This window comes from Centroberyx gerrardi, chromosome 12 (genome assembly GCF_048128805.1).
Source record: "Centroberyx gerrardi isolate f3 chromosome 12, fCenGer3.hap1.cur.20231027, whole genome shotgun sequence".
NCBI classification, from domain to species: domain Eukaryota; kingdom Metazoa; phylum Chordata; class Actinopteri; order Beryciformes; family Berycidae; genus Centroberyx; species Centroberyx gerrardi.
In genome coordinates, this window is record NC_136008.1 from 7,934,945 (window position 1) to 7,956,311 (window position 21,367).

The 21,367-nt window shown below is 41.7% G+C and overlaps 1 protein-coding gene across 2 annotated transcripts; it reads left to right on the plus strand.

Annotated features, from left to right (window-relative positions):
• Positions 1 to 11,263, plus strand: lsr (lipolysis stimulated lipoprotein receptor). Of its 2 annotated transcripts, XM_071907118.2 has the most exons (12): positions 1 to 54; positions 144 to 231; positions 1,311 to 1,640; positions 2,840 to 2,959; positions 3,458 to 3,514; positions 5,519 to 5,665; positions 6,055 to 6,255; positions 6,887 to 6,943; positions 7,131 to 7,247; positions 7,761 to 8,070; positions 9,402 to 9,870; positions 10,413 to 11,263. In XM_071907118.2, exons 2-12 carry the CDS (start codon positions 192 to 194, stop codon positions 10,446 to 10,448), a joined length of 1,884 nt encoding a protein of 627 aa, XP_071763219.1. In that variant the 5' UTR covers positions 1 to 54; positions 144 to 191; the 3' UTR covers positions 10,449 to 11,263. The 2 variants fall into 2 exon arrangements, with proteins under 2 accessions (XP_071763219.1, XP_071763220.1); XM_071907119.2 differs by lacking the exon at positions 3,458 to 3,514 and having other exon boundaries at positions 10 to 231.
• Positions 11,264 to 21,367: the final 10,104 nt, after the last annotated feature.

Below are 21,367 nucleotides of genomic sequence, written 5' to 3' on the forward strand. Positions count from 1 at the left end.
GGGCATTCAGGTACTCCCCTTCTCGTCTGCAATGCACAAAGACACAAAATGGAGGTAAAGTTACCTGGTTGAGAAAACCTACGACGACAGATTTGTGCTTAATATTATGTCTGCCTTCCAACATTCATTTCCTCTTTTGGTAGCTGAATACTAGCAAAATCGTCTAAGACGCCGAGAGAAGTGGATTAAAAATGTTTTGGACTTTAATCGCCACCTTCTTGATGGCAACAGGTACGTTAGGCCCATTTCTGTTTTTTCTTTCAAAACAGGGTGGGCCCTCTTCCGTGAAATGTCTGTTTGACAGTGTTGTAGTATATTTTGACACATCCAGTTGTTACTTTTATATTACAGTCACCGTTTTCAGTCTATTTCTATAAACGTTAGTGATTATTAAATATGACAGTTGTGTTACTTTATGGCTAATCTGTTAGACATTAGCCAACGTCGAGCGGTGTAACGCTAACGACGTAACTTAATGGCTAACGTTACTATTTTGCAGCTGCAGAAGTCTCAACAACAAACAAGAATTGTCATAACATACCAGAAGCGTGTAGAAAATTTTCCTTGATGATATAGCCTAGTTTTGTTTTTTTATTTTCTTGTAAGAGCTAGTTAAATAGCCTTAACAACCCCACTTGTCATAACAGCGTTGCGGTTTATTTGACAGTTGGAAAAAGTTGACACGAAAATGTAATGCTACCTGATGATTTGATTAGCTAACGCTACGCGTGGTAATACTCAGAATTAGCACCATAGTATATTTTGTAAGTCGAGAAAGAATAGCAAGAACACTGCATCTGTCTGTTTTGCCTACAATAAGTCTTATAGTTGGATGTTAGAGGAAATGGAGCCGGGTGAGAGGAAAGGGGGTGAGCCGGAGCAGGTTATTGGGCGTCTCCAGTCACAGATGTTTGGTTGAATTAGGCCCAAACTATATCCAGTAAGTGTAGCCTACCATTATCTACTTGTCCTTTGTGGTCAGGATCTTGGCAGAAAACACAGCGCTTGTTGTCCGAGAAAGGCACATGGTGACTAATCACACCCACTCTCGGTGATACTAGCAGTGTGGAAACATTGGCCTTTCCTGCCTGCCACACCCTGAGGGTATCCTACACTAACGTGAGAATACCTATTATAGACACAATGCTATAAGTCTTAAAAGAAATGTACACGCCTGTCCTGAGGGTATATCCATCTCCAGCAACATGCACAAACCAAGAAACATTTGCACTCAATCTTTATCCCTTAGCCTCCTCCCAATCTCCCATTTTTCTTTTTCATTTTGGTGTCCCCCCCCCCCCTCCCCCCAGGGTCCACCATGGCCATCTCGGTCCAGTGCCCTACCAAGAGGTACATCGTCATCCTCTTCCAGCCCGTCACCCTCATCTGCAACTACCAGACATCCTCCACTCAGCCCCCCGTTGTCACGTGGAGGTACAAGTCGTATTGCCGGGACCCCATCCAGGCCGCCCTGAACCCCAGCAGCGCGGAGAACATCCTGTCCCAGAACAACCCCAACTACGACCCCAACATCGAGTGCGCCGACAGCCTGAGGACGGTGCGCATCGTGGCCTCCAAGCAGGCTAATGCCGTCACCCTGGGCCAGGAGTACCAGGGCCGCAAGATCAGCATCATAAACAGTGAGTTAATGCAGGCTACACCCTATGCTGTAAAACCCCATTCAGATGTACTGAGTGGTATGATTTCCTAACTAGAAAGGTAAAAAAAATTGACCAAAAATTATGAAGGTATTTTGTAGATTTTGGACCAAAAATCCCAAATTAATGTATTTTGACCTAAATTTGTAGCAAGACCTGCAGTAAGTCATGGGTGGTGAATATTTCCATAGCAACTGTATGTCAGTAATGTGTCTGCCATGATGAGTAGGTTTGCACAGTTTTGTTTTCCCCTGAAGTTAATGTAAATTGTGTGTGTAGTAATGCATTACAACCTCAGAGCTTTCCATAACTGTGGTTCTAGTCTTATATTTGACTGGATCTGTATATACTTTATTTTTAGTGCTAGTACTTGGCAAGCAAATTCTGTCATTATCTGTTCATCATGGGGTTAACTAAATGGGTAAACAAAAAGAAAAAAAAAACTCAAGGTGCTCAGATAATAATAATGATGTACAATGCTCAGACTGAATTAGCATTAACTTGTCCACATTGTATAAAGAGAATTGAGGTTAGGAGAGACATGAGGAGTCGTGGGCATCAGAGTAGAGTTTAGAGAGACCATCCTTTAACTGCATCCTTTACGGATTTGGGTACAAGCTAGACCTGGGCGATATATCAATATAATATCGATTTTGTGATATAAGACTAGAGGTCCTCTGGGATCATAATATTGTGATAAAGCTTAAATGTTGTCTTTTCTGAATTTATTTGACTGTTCTAGTGTCCTGGAGTGAAATGAACAATGAATGCCTCTACCTGCTTCGCCACAATATCCACATTAGCCTACTAATGCTACTTTTTCAAAATTTCTCATGTGTAAATATCTTCTGAAAGCACTAATAGTCATCCCCAAAATACTGTCACTTTATCGATATCGAGGTATTGGGTCAAAAACTATTGAAATATTAGATTTTGTCAATATCACCTAGCCCTAGTAGAAGTCACTGAATCCCTACCAGCTCCATGGGTGCTGTTGTGTAGCTACCCCGTGACCCCTGACCTCTCTGGAGGGGGGGGCAAATGAGAAGAGAATTAACCTATGGACATCAATTCATCAGTCCTTCAAGTCCAGAGTGGATGTTGAAATCACTAAAGCCACTTGAAAGCTGCCATCCGTTGCAAAGCTGTGGATCTAAATATTCTTGTGTTGTTTTTCACAGATGCAGACTTGAATATTGCCCAGACGGCTTGGGGCGACAGCGGCGTCTACGTGTGCTCTGTGGTGTCGGCCCAGGACCTCACAGGGAACAGTGAGGACTACACCGAGCTAATTGTACTAGGTATGTTACTCCTTCAGCCTACACACACACACACACACACACACACACACACACACACACTACTCTGCGCTGAGCAAAAATGGCTCTGTTCTTCTTTTTCACTGAATGCCTTTCGTTCTAGCTCTTTACTTTCATTTCACTTTCATTTCTACCTGACTCCATGAGATCAAACATAAGATTCACTCTTAAAAGAGTTGGACAAACTTTGAATGGATTTGTTTCTATAGATAGCCATTTAATCCACACATTAAGTGGGAATAATAGGGTTTCTCATCTCGAAAAGTCTTCACTAAAAATTTGGCGCTTAAATGTAGCCTAACAAGTTCTCTCAGTAGTTAATGAATCTGTGTCGGCGAATTAATTCACACAGTGGTTCTTTCCATAAGTGTGATTTTTCAATAAATGGTCTTGAGAGACTTACAAAAGTTGTAGTCTGTAAAATTAGAAAAATACCAGGGGGCACTTTAAAGTAATTGTGGCTTTATCTTTCTTTCACAGAGAGAAAGTCAAATACTACTGATCTCCTGCCTGGCATTGACTTACTGGTTATGGAAGGTAGTACAAGCTCAGTCCTATTGTAGTCCAATAGTAGAGGTGTATGAGGTAGCAGTATGAGGTTCAGTTTCCAGGGTTTGGCATCAGCAAAAATTTTTTAGACAACACTATGTTTGGCAGCATTGCTTGAGGTCATGTGTGTTTTAAATGCATTCCAAAACCTTTTTTTGGCCATCTAAAATCTCTTTATTAAACATTTGAGCCGTCATAACAGTAGGAATATATGATATTTACAATTACGAACAATTAGTAAGGTAATAGTGTGACTGAAAATGAAAGTGGGTCACTTGTATGTTCTGCTCAAACCGTACTCAAAACGTACTTTAGAATTGCTTCCCCAAGTGTAACATAAGAAGATAGGTTATGCTGAATTTATGAATAAAGACTATTCTATAGTATTATAGGCCTACTTTATTTCTTTCTTGCTTGCTTTCTTTCGTCCACTTCCTCTTTCTCTACCTCTGTTTCTCTTTCTTTAATGTGGCTCGACTCCCAACTGCAGTCTTAGTCAGTCAGATAGTCTGCAGCTGCGTTGTTGCAACAAAAGGGCATTCAGCACACAGTTCCTTATCTGCTTCACTGTACACGGCCAAATAATGTTTTTTCTCTGCTGCAGAGTAATTGCACTCAGCTAATCCAGTTGCCATTTTAGTATAAGACTAAAGTGAATGTATCTTCTCTCTTTTTGCTGCTGTTGTTGTTTTCCTGTGGCATGTGCTGTCTGAAGTGACTCACTGAATGAGTCATAGCTTGGGAAGGACAAACCTGCTTTTCTGGTTTGTCTACACCAGTTATTACTGTACTACTGTTTTTTTTAAAGAATAAGGGATTGATTTTACTCCTTGGTAAAAATCAGTACCAAAAATGTGGCCTGACCGTTATCTAATTAACCCACATAATCTATAAATAGGCCGTGCTACGTGCTATAGAGATGCATCTGTTTCTCAGAACTGCAGAAGTAGAAATTTTTTTTTCTTTTTTTTTTTTTATTTACTTGACAAAAATAACAATACAACACAAAACACATCAGAAAAGAAAAGAAAAATACTATAAACATAACAAATGTAAAACAAAGTATATTAACTAGACAGAATGGAGATCACAGCCCAGTTATGAAGAAAAAAGGTAGAGAAAGTCTAACTGATATAAACAAATGCAGGTATAGTCATATAAGCTTATACATAAATAAAACATATAAAGTTACATAAAAGAACAGAACATAATAAAGTATTATACACTCCATTTACAGTTTTATAAATAAAGCCAATACAAAAGGCAAAAAAAAAAAAAAAAGTGAAAAAACAGGAAAAGAAGAATACAAAAACAAATAGGACATATCAAAGCTCAAAATCCCATGCCTTTATAACTGATAGTTTTCCCCATTTACCAGTAAAAGCAAGTCCCTTACCTTTCCCTCTCATAATTAGCCTTTCCAACAAATAGTGATGTTTGAGGAAGGAAATAAATGAAGCCAATGATAACTGTATTTGGAGTATTAAATATGTAAAGTTTTCCAAGCAATACAATTGTATTCAATAAAGTATTTGGTCATCATGAACACATAATTGTGAGAGGGGACAAAGGCAATAATTGAAATAATGCTTTCAGAGCTCAGAGCAAAGTGATACACATCACGATTGATTTTACAATTGACCAACCAAGTGTAATTTCTAATGCAAGGGCGGCAAACATTTACATTTTCTTGTGTTTTCCTGAGCAATGATCTCCAAGATAATGGAACAGAAGTTGAATTTGTGGTCTTGTGCGGAAACCTCAGTTGGTAGATAAATGCTGACTTGGTGTCTTGGAATAGCTCTGGACACCAAACTAACATAAGCTTATTGTATGTCCCTTTATTGTAGGAATATGAGAGAAATGTGGAAAAATGTGTCTTTATTTTCTTCAGTGGCCTATCAAAGGAGACAAATAATCATGTCGTGTGGATATAATAATGTAAAACACTGATATAATGACATCTGATACGAATGTTATTTTCCCTCCCAGACTGGCTCCTGGTTGTTGTGGTTGTTTTGGGCTTCCTGTTGCTGTTGCTCCTGATCGGGATCTGCTGGTGTCAGTGCTGTCCACACACCTGCTGCTGCTACATCAGTTGCCCCTGCTGCCCCGAACGCTGCTGTTGCCCGCGGGCGCGTAAGTACCAAATCTAAAGCCAAAAGACTGCATTTATACTGTGCTGACTCAGTTTTTGTTTTTTTAGACTTCCTCAAATCAGCAGACTTACCTTTGGGTTTGGATTGTGTATTTACTTTACAGCATACAGAGTGTAGAGCCAAACAGATGGTTGATAAGGCAGAATTTTGAGTTTCCATTTTCATCACCAAACAGAGAGATCATACTACATGAAACGCTTTTTTTTTTTAATGATTTCCCTCAATGTTTTACTGGCATTTGGCACTTGGCGGGTGTTAAATTTGGACCCTGTGTCCAAGATATAGGGATATACAGGATCATCATATTTGCCACTCTCTCCCCTACAATATCAGCAACAGTGGATGAAACGATCTTCTCTTATTTCCCAGTGTACGAGGCGGGAAAGGCGGTGAAGAAAGGTATTCCCAGTCACTATGCTCCAACCCTGTATGCCCCCAGTATGTATGCTCAGCCAGCGTACATTGGGGGAATGAACCAGCCTCCTATGCCCCTGCTTCCTCTACCCAACGGTGCCGGTCCTCCGCCTCCCTTAAATGGATACGGTCGTGAATATGATGCAGCCAGCTCGGGTGAGTGCACAGTCAGATGTAGAGCCTTCAGTGGGAATCAAAGACTGTGACCGAATCGAGTAGGAGTAAAAAAAAATTGGTAACACTTTACAATAAGTAATAAGTTAATAGGTACCATACCAATAAGTTAAGGGTTAGTTAATGCTTAATAAGCCTTAATTAACAGTTAACTAATGTGTAATTTACTAATGGTGTTCATGTTAACTAAGGTATTCATTTATACATTATTTAATAGTTTATAAAGATGACTATTAAATAATGTATAAATTAATACCTTAGTTAACATGAACACCATTAGTAAATGATTACCAGACACATTAGTTAACTGTTAATTAAGGGTTAGTTAATGCTTATTAAGCATTAACTAACCCTTAACTTAGTGACCCTTATTGTAAAGTGTTAGCAAAAAATCTTCAAAGTAATTTGAACGCTGATAGATGGTGGTGAATTTCCAGTTGAGGTGTTTCTGTAGTGCATTGTCTCAAAATGAAACCTGCTATTACAGCACTTAGAATTCAGAAAAATTTCCAGTTAACCCCAAATGAATGACAATGACTGTGAGCATTGCCGAGTTAATAGTGTTGATCCTTGTTGAGGCTCTGTTTTAATTTGGTCTGTTTTGTCTCTGCAGTGGGACAGGGCTCACAGGTGCCTCTGTTGCACGATCAAGACAGCGGAGGGGAAAACAGTGAGTAGTTGGGGGGAAAAACACACTCAAAGCTCAGTCTGTTTGTGTGCCAGTGTTGTAGCTTTGAATGAATGTATCAAAGCATTCTGTGGTTTCACACTATCAATATGTAAAAAGCTAAATTTTCGCCCGTTGATGACATGTAATCAATAAAGCTGCATCATTTGAAATCTGAATCTGTCATCAGCTCGCAGTGGATATCGTATCAAGGTGGACCCGGATGGGAACGCCACACGAGCCATCTACTACATGGAGAGGGAGCTGGCCAACCTGGACCCAACCAGACCTGGCAACTACAACCGCTGTGAGTGATTGTTTTTAAAATTTTTATGGTGTCAAACCTAGCTTCAAATTAACTGCTGTCCCGGCCAACAAAGACGCCCTATATAAAAAGACATAGATGTGAGAATAACAGTTGTAAGGCGACATGTTTTTGAGGGCAAAGGTTTCCATGTCTTCCTGTTGGTGTCAGGTGACTGAGAGTTAGCAGAGCGTAAACTGAGAGTGACAGTAAGCAGAGCCTGAACTAATGCACTGATAGTGAAAACACTCAGCTCAGGCACAATGAAATAACAATAAAACAGAAACTTCCAAAAAACAAATTAAGGTTTCATATTTACTGTGATGGATTATCTAGCTTGGGCAATTTTCAAGTCTGTGGAGGTTGTTTCTCATCCATACTGGCAACAAATGGTCTGAAGGCAGGAAACGAGAAGGGCAACCTAGACAGTTGACACAAATAAAAAAACCCCATCAATATCATCCTTTAAATAAGCTCCCTCTCTGCTTCTCTTCATCTTTCTCTTTCCTCTTGCAGTGGATGGTATGAGTGAAGTCAGTTCCCTGCACGACAACCTCGACCCTAGAGGGCGCGGTGGCCGTTCCCAGCCGCCCCCACTGGCCACTGTCTATGACCAAGATGAAGCCATGAGTACCATCAGCAGTGTGTCCCAGCATGCCCAGCGCCGTGATGACTACCCGCGGCGCGGCGGAGGCTCGTCTGGGGGCTACATGGGGGGCCGAACGCGCGCCCGCTCCATGGACAACCTCGACGACATCGGACGCCACTACGCCCGAGACGACTACGCACCAAACCGCCGCAACGATGGGCCCAGAGGCAGGAGAGGGTGGGTTGTTACTGTTGCTACTGTCAGTTATGTCCCTGAACAAGCCCTCCTCCATTAACATCATCACCCCATTCAGTACATTTTTATTGTGATGGATGATTATCTCCACTGGTCGCAAGCCCAGTCAAAATGAGGTTCAGGTGTGCAGCAGGTCTAAAGGCCCTGACACACCAAACCGACATCGAAGAACCAGCGGCGACGAAGGCCGACTGTTGCGTCGCCTCACGTCGCCTGTGTCTGGTCCAAAAAGTTGCACTTGAACACACCACAAAGACTACAGCCAACGGCCAACTAGCACGTACGTTCTGCGCCTGCGTGAGGGGAAATAACTCTCCCTACCAGCAGGTGGCGGTAGTCGGTAGAACAGTTTCTGCTAAAGAAAATCTTACCTGATATAACAAGTTTATTTTCGATCTCACGCCAGTTCTGTTTTCACCACTCGGTTGGCATAACGTTTTTCTGTAATGTCGTACAGAGCTGGCTTCTCCTGAATCATGCTGATCAGTTGGTCTTCAGTTTCTTCAATCCAGACGGCCATGTCGTTGTGAAAATATTCGCGTATTGGAATAGAGATGGAGAATGGAGAAGAGCCTTCTGTGTGTGCCCTCTTGACTTCATCGTTTGCTTGCTTTCGTCACTTCCGTTTCTCTTCTCGTGCCAATCAGAGTGATCTCTCTCACTGACGGGCTCCGCCGCCGAGTCAACATGCTCAATTGGCCGAAAAGCCGCCGACAGGGGTCCGACTAGTGCCAACGGTACGGGACACACCGCAAAAACTAGGGACACAGATGCTTACCGACGGCCCGACATTGGTCGATGGCCAACCGGCCTGGTGTGTCAGGGCCTTAAGGTTTCACAAGCCTGTCAGACCTCTTGGGGATTTTCCCTCAACCTCTCACCTCCAGATCAACAGCCTTCTAGTCAAGGCCAAAGACTGTAAATGGGACTTTCCCCTTCTCTGATTTACAGTTTTTCCTAAAAGAGATGGGCTGATCTACCTTCATGTTACAGAAATTTGTTCCACGGGTCGTCCTGCCGCAAAAATGACTAACATTACAAGTAAATAAAGCATGAAGATATTAATAAATAGGAATGGAAACTGTTCCTCAGATCACTTAACAGTTGAGTTTGGTCCCCTCTAGTAATGATTTAGCTTACCCTTTACTAACAGCCTCTATTGCCATTGTTGAGTGTCATGCCACATCAAACACCAGATGTTTTTGTTTCATTAATCATTTTGTTCCCCCACCCCCCAAAAAAATATACGTATATCATGGTCAACTTGACTTGTTTGTTGACTCATCCCCACTTCTTGCTCTCTGTCTCCTTAGCTCGGATGATGAGTGGAGCAGCAGCGCACGCAGCGGCCACGACCGTGACTTTGATGACCGCAGGCGTCGTGACTATTCCCCGGATGACCGGCGGAGAGGAGGAGGAGCCTCCGGCGGCCTCCAGGGCAGACGCAGCCGCAGCCGTGATGACCTAATGGACCTGGAGCGGGATCGCCAGCGGGGCGGCGGCGCTGCCAGAGGCGGGCGGGACGCTTACGACGACAGCTTCCTGCGAGAGGCCATGGAGAGGAAGAAGCTTGGCGAGCAGCAGAGGGCCCGCAGCCGCGACCGCCTGGACAGCGAGAGCGACCGGTCAGACCGTGGCAGGGCGCCGCGCGGGCCCCCGCCCCTCCCTATGTCCCCACCCTCTGGTTACCCGGGTCGCCGTGACGACTACCCACCTCCTCCGCCGCCGCCCTACAGCGAGGATGAAAGTGTGTCGTCCTCCAAGAAGAGCAACCTGCGTAAAGTGAGTCACACAACATGCTGGCACTGTACATTCACACTTTACACACTTCGTTGACGCTCTTGCAGTTACTAAGCAGGTATTGGCTTAATGTCTTGCTCAAAAAACAAACAAAAAACCCCCAACTATATTCATATTTTGGAGCTATGCAGGTTTTGCAGGTATGTGCACACTATGTGTGCAAATAGGTACACTTGCATTAGAAGAAGGTTAACACTGTAACCCAGTTCAATGTATTGTCTTGTCTCTAGTCGATAATATAGGGTCATGTTGTCTTTCTGGTATGTCTGTTTTGTTGTGTATATATGAAATAAAAAAATCTCAAGGATACATAGAAGTTGATGGACACACTGTGAGACTATGATTTTTTGGTGATGGGACGGTCTCTCTTAAAACTAGAGCCACGCTGCTTCCTCAGTTGTAATTTTAAGTCTGACAGAGATACCTCAAGTATGATTTAATTGTGATTTTACATTTTTATTCATCAGCAAAGTTTGTTTTTTCCAACTCATTTTTAACTCGGCACGACTTTTCTTGTCTTTCAGAATGGAGCTGTGAGTCGGGAGAGCCTGGTGGTGTAAGAAAAAACAAAAACAAAACATGAGCAACCTGTGAGAAACTTGGCCATTCATGCAACTATGATCCATAAATCTATCAGATCCATAAAAGGACCAATGAGTTATTAAGACTGTAAATATTATTCATATTGCTAATTTGCTGTACTGATTTTATATTACATGATTTACTGTAACCATATCACAAGTTGATACTGGATTTGTCTGTACAAATATCTAACTGGGGAAGGAGTACAAATGTAGTTTTTATGTGTCTTTTCATTTATAAAACATTGTGGCTGCCACAAGTGCCTTATGCTGTACAGAATTTTACTTCTAGACCCTAAAGTCAAGTAGATTAATAATTTTCTTATAAATTATGTACTTTATGATAAGTAAACATGCTCAGATTAGTTTCAACTTTCTTGATTCTTAAAACCTTTATGTAGTTTGTGTTTGTTTATTGCAGTCATTGTGAGCATCAATTTAGATTCATATGGGCTTTATTGTGTTTAAGCATTCAAGCAGGATTTTGGGCTTTGTGTTCTTGCTGTGAAAAATGAATTATTTTGATAAGAAAAACTCTGTACATTTAGATGAAATTTATTTTAGCTGTGCCTTTTAGATGTATGTTGTTACATTGTTCACATTGTATTCAGAAACTTGGTAATAATAGTCTTGGATAAAATTAATTTGTGAGTTTTAGTTGCTTTGTTTTTTTTACACGCATTTTCAGATTTAGCCTACATTGTACAGCCTACCTTTAATACCCCCTGAAAATGCCAATGTTTGTGTGATGATGATGAAACTACATTTTACAATAAAGCTTTTATTAAAAGGTATACACTGTCAGGACATTTATTTGGTTTACAGAGTTGAACCACTAGATGCCACTATCTTGTATGCCAGGAATTAAATGCTATTCAGCGATTGTTCTGTGTCTTAATACCACAGAAACATCCTAAGATTAGTAGCACTGGTGCAGTTATGTTCACTGTATTTGGACCAGTGTGTTTCTCTGGATCTTGAGAGAATCCCAGCCACAGCTTAGTAAATGTTCCCAGTTCACTGCTGTGTTAGGTTTTATTTATAGCTGTTCCCTGTATAAAGGTTGTGCCTTCATTGAAGATCCATATCAAAGGCAACTTTCTGCACTGGGCAATGAGACAAGAAAGTTGTTCTCATTTTATTACACGGAATATACTGCAAAGGCTTTCTGTCCCACTGGTTTTGTCTACAGCCATGCCTTTGATTAAAAACTCCAAAGGATATGACGCTTCATATTTTTATATATTTTCAGCATGAAAAACCCTTTAGGGTCTCTAAGCTCTTTTAAAATTGGGCTCAAAACTTTCCTTTTTTCCCAAGCTTTTGACTAACCTTATGTGCATGTATATATGGCTGTATGTGGATGTATGTATGTGTGAATATACATATTTTAAGTACATGTGAATTTCTTATCACATTTTATATATATTTGGGTTAGGGTTATTTCTACTATTTTAAATTGTTTTTGCGTGTAAAGCACATTGAGTTTTCCTATGAATGAAATGTGCTATACAAATAAAGTATGCCTTGACTCCTATGTAGGTAAGTGTAATATTTTGCTATATACTTACTATTCTAAGTGCATAAGTAGTTGCAGTCCAAATAGTTCTGGAATACTGCTGTCCTGTATCACTTAGCCTCCCCTGCAAAAGATCTCACTATAAGTCACTAATGCGATTTTGACAGTAAGTAAGTTCATTGGTAAGTCAGCGGTTAAGCCGGGTTAATTTTGATGACACAAAATGATTCCATCTACCCATGATGGGCGGTGGCTTCAGGAAGTGGCAGTTTCTACCGCACTCTCCTGAACCTGAACGCTGCAGCCGGTCCTCACACAGCACAGTACCTCCCACCGCTGAGGTTTCTGACTTTAACACACACTCCAAACATGGCTGCCCCTCCCTCCTGCCAGCCCTGAATTACTGCGGATATCCTCAATTCATTTTCTTTGTGATCAAGTGTGAAATCGCAATATGAACTTCAACATTTTCCAAATCGCAGGGGCTGCAATAAAGCCAGAATTCTGACTTTTTTCTCAGAATTCTGATTTTAATCTCAGAATTCTGACTTTAATCTCAGAATTCTGATTTTAATCTCAGAATTCTGACTTTTTTCTCAGAACTCAAATACATTTTTCACGTGGCCCTAATCCTCTTCTGTACTTTTCTTTAAAAAAATTTAAAGTTCTAAAAAATTTATGACAAGAAAAACTTGTGATGATATAATCGCAGTTTAAATCGCAATTGCAATATTCTGTCAAATAATCGCAATTCCATTTTTTTGTAAATATCTTTCAGCCCTACCAAATGTTTATTGATTTCTTGCCACGCGAGGTCAGAATACAATCACACATCACAGCATCACAAGAATATCAACAACAGCAAGCAAAATAGCAACATAAATAAACAGCTTAAACCACATAAACCTTCAAATTCATGGCTCATCCAACCCTCCATCAGATTTACACCCTGGCTGCTGTCATTCCCCTTCCCCATCCCCTCTCTCGGACATTATTTCAGAGGCAGGACCCTTCCATATCCTCAGTTCATGACGCTCAGAAGCTTTCCACCCGCTCCCCTCAGGCTCCAGCTTGGAGTTGCCGTCCCTCACAGAGCAGAACACACCGACAGGAAGGTTCCTCCCAAACCCACAGTGTTGTCGACACCTCCCACATACAGTATCTGCCTGCAGCCAGACTGGTGCCAGCCTAGATACACAGAAGCTGCTGTTACAGAGAGAGGAATATACATTACAGACAGAAAACTCACAGGGACGTAATGGAGAACTTCAACTGGGCTGCGATCCAGTGTTTGCACATGGACTGGACTTGTATCTTGTGGCATGGTAATTGTATATGGATGTATATGAATTGTAAAAAAAAAAAAAAAAAAAGTAAGAATATTTGACAGAGCTGGGGACTCGAGTCACATGGCTTTAGATTTGAGTCAGGATCTTGTCATAATTCTAATTGCTTGAGACTTGACTTGATGCATAAAGAGAAGACTTGAGACTTGACTTGGGTTCTGGTGACTTGGGACTTGACTTTGACTTGTACTTTGATGACTTGAAAAGGTTTCTAAAGTCTTGACAAAAGATCTTGTGTTTGTGTAAATGACGATTGAAAGTGATGAGATTTGTTCCACCAGCTGACTGTTTTCTGAATTTGTATGGAATGACTGGATTTATTGAAGTTGAAACTGATTATAGAAATCAAATTCATAATGAAATTGATACTGGACTCTTGATTTGTTCTGACTTGACTTGGTGTTCTACATTTAGACTTGAGACTTGACATTAATGACATGGACTTGACTTGGACTTGATTTAGTAATCTACATTTAGACTTGGGACTTGACTTGAGACTTGTGCCTCAAGACTTGAGACTGACTTGGGACTCGAGCAAAGTCGACTTGGTCACACATTTGAGTTTGTGGATATGTGTATGTATGAAATGTAAAGGTATTGATAATCGACATTACGCACTAACTATAGGTATGTCTTTGAATTGGAAAAAGATATGTACAAGTCTGTCACATGACCACATGTAATTATCACATCTGATAAACAGAACATTAGAGCAGCAGTTCTCAACCTTTTTGCCTTGTGACCCCTTAAAATGAAACGATACCTTCTCTCAACTCCCCATCACAGGCCACATATGCAGAGAGGTGAACAGTTTACCCAAAAAATAATTTTCCATATTCACATTGTTTCATTTGATTAATTATCAGGAGGCCTACAGGCTGAAAAATATTTAGTATTTCACAAGAAAAAAAGCTTTAAAAGGCTCTCTGGGGGGTCCCGACCCCCAGGTTGAGACCCACTGTATTAGAGGATGTTGATCTGTTATGAAGGCTGGTGCCAAAACATCCATGCTGCTCCTTGAATAAACAAGAAGAGACTGAATAGTGGATTAGCGAGTTTCCCACTGAAACCAGGTAGAACTGGCTCCTTAAAGCAATATTCCACTTAGTTTTAACATGGAGATTATTCTGCACTTTACCACCATGAAAACCAGAATATAATCTACTAACCAAGATCAGATGCAGCTGGATGAGTTTGTAACATTCAGATTTTTACTTCCCATTCATTTCAATGAGGCCACGAAAATAGACTGAAAACTGACATTTAACACGTTGGTGAACAGATTCAACAACAGATCCTGCTACTGTGATTTTCAGTTGACTGTGGGTCCAACGTTTTAGAACATAATTTCGCCAAATAGCATTTTCATTGATAGAAGAGAACACAGCGGAGGGATACCATTTAGGAGAGATACTTCCTGTTTTGGAGACTACTTTCATTTTTAAATACTAATTTTAGTGTAAACCAAGAATAGAACTGTAAAATTACGACAGACCCAGGACTGCTTTGTTGTCTTAAAAGCGGGATCTGTGGTTGAATCTGTTCACAAACCTGTTACATGTCAGTTTTCAGTCTATTTTCGTGGCAAATGAATGGTACTGAACGAATGTACTCCACCTGGTGGCTGTAGAGCAAGCAAAGCTTGCTTATGAAAAGATGCGAAGGCGAAGGCGGACAGAGATATTGGCCTCCTCAGCTTTAACTCAGCTGCACACACACCCTGCAAATTCCTCCTCAGCAGTGATTCTGTGGCCAGTGTGTAAAGACAGCCTGAGATTGGGCAGCCGGCTAGCCCAGATCTGCCTGGTGCCATCCCACCTCTGTCAAACATGAGGCATCATTATTTAACATTTTAACTGACACAAAATGATGCCCAAATCCAAAACCTGAAAACACTTTGAAAAGGTAAACCTGGTCCAGCCTGATCAAAGGCTTTCTCCTGATCTGTGGATAGAGCCACTAAGTCCAGGACATACAGTATAATCAAGATAAATCCAAAATGTCCCGCATCAGGGACAAATTGTCAAACACTGAGCGCACAGGCAAAGGACCGGTCCTGTGCACACATACTCAATATGCTGCGAGAGAGAGAGTGAGAGAGAGGGAGAGAGAGAGAGAGAGAGAGAGAGAGAGGGAGGGAGAGAGGGAGGGAGAGAGGGAGGGAAGGCAGATGCCGAAGGAGATGAGGACTTGCTGGCTCCTCTCTGGTGGGCATTGCCTCTAAGCTCGGCGCTGGGTGCAGATCAGCTGACAAGGTAAGAGCTCTGCTGCTCTGATCTCTCTCACTATTCGTTGCTTTTAAATTTGCTTATTAGCAAATCCTGAAAGTGCTGCTGGGTTTTGTTCTACTGTAAGTCACAACTGTGTTCTGTTCTCTTTGGGGTTTATAGTTTCTTACTTTCAAATCTGTTCCTTACACCAGACTGAATGGATTGAATGTTGGTCTTATAGTGAGCAACACTAAAGTTGCCGATATCTAACAGCAATTTATTTTTTCAGTGTAGGTCAGCCCATCACCTTCTTATACATAATCATATAAGTATGTCTAAATTTAACATTGTAACATACATGTTAAGACGAGACAGCTGCGAATGGAAAACCGAAGCGTCTGTGCTTAGCTCCTCTGTGCCAGTAATATTTTTTTTTGGGAGTGCGGGCCTCGTTCCAAATCATATAGGCTTTCTCAGTTCAATTTCATAACGTACAACCTAACAAAAATAGTGCTGAAGAACAACATGGATTCTGTATTGTTTATATCTACTCAAGTATTAAAAGAAAGACTGAAGATTGGTGACTAGACAAAGTCATCAGTCAAATCAGACAAAACCAGTGTTTTTCATATGTGGGTCCTATATATCATTCTTGACATGATAGAAATGATCACCAAAGAATGATGTTCAGCGTCTTTTTCATTATTGCCATGTTTAGTAATCATTTTGTGTAAATTCATCACTGCCATTCCTTTTCACTGTATCTTAAAATGTAAACCACAAAATCCCACAGGCATTTGGTTAAAGTGCCATACTCTCTGGCTTGTCACTTTTTCTGAGAAGATGCCCCATTCTGCCGTGATACAACCTCTGGTGAAGCTTATTAACGCACAGAGGAGCAACTTTTTTGAGAAAAAAAGTGACACTTCATAGATTAGTGTGGCATATTTATAAAATCACGGTCAAATATACCAATAATGGAAAAAAAAGAGGGAGAAAATGGTCTTAGGTATTAACTCCCAACAAGGCAGCAATGATACAAAATGACCCACATATCAAAAACACTGGTATTAACCTTGCTATCAAATGACAGTAGGAACACAATATGGGAATTTGGGCCAAGTAGGACAGATTTGAGATCAGCAATGCCTTCGAGAATAAAATCCCATGTAACACAGGGACAGCAGCATGTTATGGCTGTGGATATAATGTCCAAAATGGGGACAATAATCCAGCGTTGAGATCTAGATTTTGGATTGTAACCCAACACTATGGACATATGGACGCAACCAATTCACTCCATCATACTTTCAGATAAGGTCATCAACACCAAAGATGAAAATTACAAAATGTAATGCAAAATAACCCATACATTTTATATATTGGACAGGACAAAAATAGTTTGACTGCTTAAATGTCACTTCGCGACTCTGTGGGACTTTGGAGTTATGAGAGGAAACATTTTTTACTCTTTTTTTTGGGGGGGGGGGGGTCAGAGTAGAGAAACATCAGAACTTGGATGGCCTTGTGGTAGTGAGACCGTCCCTTAAATTAAAAGACAGGTTTGATCCCTGCAGCTGCTAATCTGTGTCTGTCAAATGCAGTGCGTCCAGTCAGAGATTTCCTGACTAAGACGCTGAACCCCTGTACGCTTGTTAACAGACAGGTAAATGGCAAAAATTGACCATTTTGTCCCCAAGCTGCCTGTTTGTCCCCAATAACTGTTTATATATTTAAAAAGGGGGAGCCATGCAGTCGGGCCCGTCCTGTAAAGTTGACTGAGGGACAATGGATCCATTCTCAGTGTGTTGTTCTGTCACCACTCGCTGGCCTGGCCGTCTCTGTCCAGCACAAGTACCCCCCCCCCCCCCCCCCCCCCCCTCCCATCCCTCCACCCCCATGCCTACACCATATACTGTAGAAGCATGTGTTTGTGTGTTTAAGTGGGTGTTGGGGTGTGTTTTAGTCTCTACAGTACCAGTAACAGTTGCTGTGATAGCTTGGATGCAAAAGCTGAGACCGGTTTCATTTCTTGGGCTGCTGTAGTGGGGAGGGGGGTGAGGGATGTGTGTGTGTGTGTGTGTGTGTGTGTGGTTGGGGGGTGGTGGTCCTAAAGTGTCTAGACTAACTTGTGGTCCTCAAGTGTACATTTATAGATATTTTACACTTTTATTTCACACTGCTCTGGATTTGAAACAGGGTTTGGTTGAAATCAGCAAAACTGCGAACAAATAAAACTTTCTCAGAAATACGACACAGCAACTGTGTTATCTGAGACAAACTGGATCAAGAAGGAACACAATTTGGCGAGGTTTTTCCTGTGCAGACTAAAATGAAACTGTCCTCCCTAGACAGATGTTGAACAGGAGACTACTGGTGAAAGTTTGGATAAGCGCCATCAGGGTAGAGACCAAAACCTGTAATTTCAATTAGTCCCATAATGGATCAGTAAATTAATTTGTGGAGGTTTGTTTGAGTTGTGGATGGGTCGACATAGATGTTCCTCATAGGTGGAATAATGATGCTGTGGGGACGAGAGGAAAGTGGAGGGGGGCCCAGAGTCATAGGGCCCATAATTCCTAGCTACAGCCCTGCTTCCATCACCAAAAGCCATAGCAGACAAATTCGATCTGGAGAGCGCCAGGGAACGCGACGGGTCGAATTAGCTAATGGCCGCAAGAGGCGAGAAATACAACAAGAGAGAAAGGTCGAACAAGAGAGAGAGAGAGAGAGAGAGAGAGAGAGAGAGAGAGAGAGAAAGAGACAGAGAAAAATGAGCGAGGGCAGAGAAAAGGGGATTGTTGTGATTAAAAGACAATTATCTGTGCACATCGACTTCCCAGTGTTGTGCGGTGTCAGGCTCGAGCTGAGCTGTTCTGTCCCAGAAGGCCTTGGGAGACAATGGGTACTGTGTCAGGAGGAGAGGAGGGGTGGGGGTGGGGGTGGGGGGGGGTGGGGGGTGTTGGAGGAGTACTGGGGTTCAGGACAGGGCCACATAGAGCGGATCGCTGTGTGTCCACAATCTTCATATCACATGTAGGCTTGATAAAATATACTGTAATTATTAGGAAGGATAAGGCCGATAAATTAGCTGACGTCAGCATCATCCAGCTATTCATAGTATTTTGTTCCATCACCACACAGCCATCTTGGTAGGATGGTAGGAAAATAACAGGTGATTGTAATAAATTAACAGGTGATTCTAATCAAATGACAGCCACAGCCAATGAGCTACGTATATGGTGAAGCGCCGTATTGGTTGGAAATGCATGTGACATCATGGGAGTACTATGAATAGTATGAATAGTCCCAGTTTTGAAGTCGATGTTGCTGTCCGAGGGTCTAAGGACGCGTTGAACAGCCAAACAGCCTCTTTAATTTGGTAAACAGACCGATTAAAAAAGGTTTTAGCTGAACTTCACCTGTAGAACAATCTCTCAGATCATGATAGTCCATATTGCAGCCAGTCTCCCATCCCAACCCCTTTAATCTTTTGGTAATTTATCATGATATGTACTTGGTGCTTGCTTCTATAGCCCTTTGTCACATGCATGTCTCAAGAGACTTCACAGAGAACAAACCTAACTAGATCTGACTGATAAACAATCAACCATAGAACAGAATGATATAGGACAAACATTAGGAAAAGCACAAGACACACAAAAGCAGATTTTATCAAGACATAACAGCCTACCTATTCTACACAGCCTAACCTACCCGGCTCCACCAGCCTTAGACCCTCAGTGCGTACAAGGAAAAACCTCAGAGAAAACCTTTTTAGGAAAAAGAAAAGTAAAAAATAAAGTAGTAGTACTAGTAAGTAAGTAGAAAAGTAGTGCTACTACAGTATGATGATAAAAGGCTGAGGCTGAGTGTGTTTAATGGCGTCTACAGGTCTTGCCATTCTCCAACAGGAGTTCACTGTGTGGTTCATTTACGAAGGTCAACATCAGGGAAGAGTCCTCAGTGTCCTGAATCGTAGAGACAGTGGCGATATTCCTCAGATGCTACTCTCACGTGCCAGCCAGCCAAGTTTGTGGTAAAATGTAGTAAAACACTAGAAACAATAGTTAGTAATAGTGAAAAGGTCAGCGATAACATTAAAATGTTACATCCCTTAGAAGATTTGTACTAACAGGTGCAACTAGGACTAATGGAGGAACAAAATCAGATCCGAAACCATCAAAGTGCATCATTCCAAAACACGATACGTGAAAATCGATGTATGAAAATCATTACTCAACTTAAAAAGCACAGATGATTAGAAGTGAAGTCTTTTTTTAGCCAATATCTTATAATAATTTTCTACACAATAATATTCTATAATGACATGATTATTGCTGTTATGTCAGTACTAATTGGTGACGCTTTTTTCAATCTGTTGATACTTTGCATGTTGAATGAATCTCTCCTATAGTGTGGTGTAACAGTGAACTTGTCAGCAGCTTGGTGTTGCAGTAGAGATGTGTGTAAGGACAGGGTTTAACCCTATTCGCCCCTGAAGGGTTGGCGTGAGATTTAACCGAAGGACATAAGCATTTCGACTCCCTTCTCCATCCCTTCATCCCCTCTCCCTCTCGTTCATACCCCTCCTCATCCTCCTCATCCTCTCTACCCACTCACTCATCTCCCTCCCTGCCCCTTTGGTACACTGCCCACAAAAAAACAAAACAAACAACAAAAAAAACCCCAATGTGGATGTACACTCCATCAATTCAAAATGAAGGAATATGCTCAGTTCCATCCAGAGTGAACCAACTGGACGTGTTGGATGGAACGGCCTTGGAGCTCAAAGCCTCACCCATATTTGTTGGGGCGAGGGGGGAACAGTGTGGCCCTTTGTGGCCCGGGGTAGTGCGGGGTGCGTATTTATGAATGGCTAAGCCTCGGGGCGAAGCTTCAGAACAATGCTGCTATACTGAAGGGCTGATTTCCATATGGGAGGGGTGGTGATGGCGGAGGGGAGGGCAGTTTATTCCCCCACCGTTGGGGCTTGGTACAGAGAGTGGCGAGAGGTCTTGCTGGCAGCGGGCTGGCGTGACGCTTGGCGATCTGTGCATGTGAGTGTCGGAGGCAGGCTGCTGAGACAGGAGCTGCTGAGCGCTGAGAGGTCCAACACATTCACCTACACAGGTGAGTAGCACCAATGTTTCTGATGGGGTTTTATATTTATATCCTAAAGAGCTCAGTGTTGTTGATGCATAGGTGTCGTTACAGTTTCTTTGGCTGGGAGGAAGCTGGAAGATGTGGATTTGTACAATTAGGGGTAGGAACTAAACAGATCAGAAACAATCAAATGACGTGTTTCATTCCAAGACACTATACATCCATTCAAAAACAAAACCTGAAGTTCAGTGTTCAACTTACAGTAAAAAACTGAAACGCTTGCATCCTTGGAGATGACACAATTTCATAAAATGTAGATAATAAAAGATAGCCAATACGTTCTAATACTGTAATATGCTATACATTTAGATACAAAGGTGAGTAGCAACAGTGGAGTATTTATGTTTTTGTCTTTTATCATTACAGTAAGAGCCCAGTGTTGTTGATGGAGTGACTATCTATCTATCTATCTATCTATCTATCTATCTATCTATCTATCTATCTATCTATCTGTTGGTTGCTATGTTTGGGCAGATATCTGGATGAATCTTATTTATCTTAAGTTGTTATTTACTGTAAGTTGAGGCTCACACACCTACAGCCAGTGTGAGTGTGTGCTTGTTTCCGTGAGTGTTTACAGAAGAGCTGACGAGTGAGAGAGGGAATGAGTGAAAGATTGAGAGTATGGATGAGTCACAAGTGAGTTAGGTAATGAAT

What these genes read in the sequence shown, in the direction of transcription:
- lsr (XM_071907118.2), top strand. Translation starts at nt 192, where the DNA reads ATGTTTTGGACTTTAATCGCCACCTTCTTGATGGCAACAG. An exon ending in TGACTTACTGGTTATGGAAG is followed by an intron (nt 3,515 to 5,518) that starts GTAGTACAAGCT and finishes TTTCCCTCCCAG; the next exon opens with ACTGGCTCCTGGTTGTTGTG. An exon ending in CTGCTGTTGCCCGCGGGCGC is followed by an intron (nt 5,666 to 6,054) that starts GTAAGTACCAAA and finishes CTTATTTCCCAG; the next exon opens with TGTACGAGGCGGGAAAGGCG.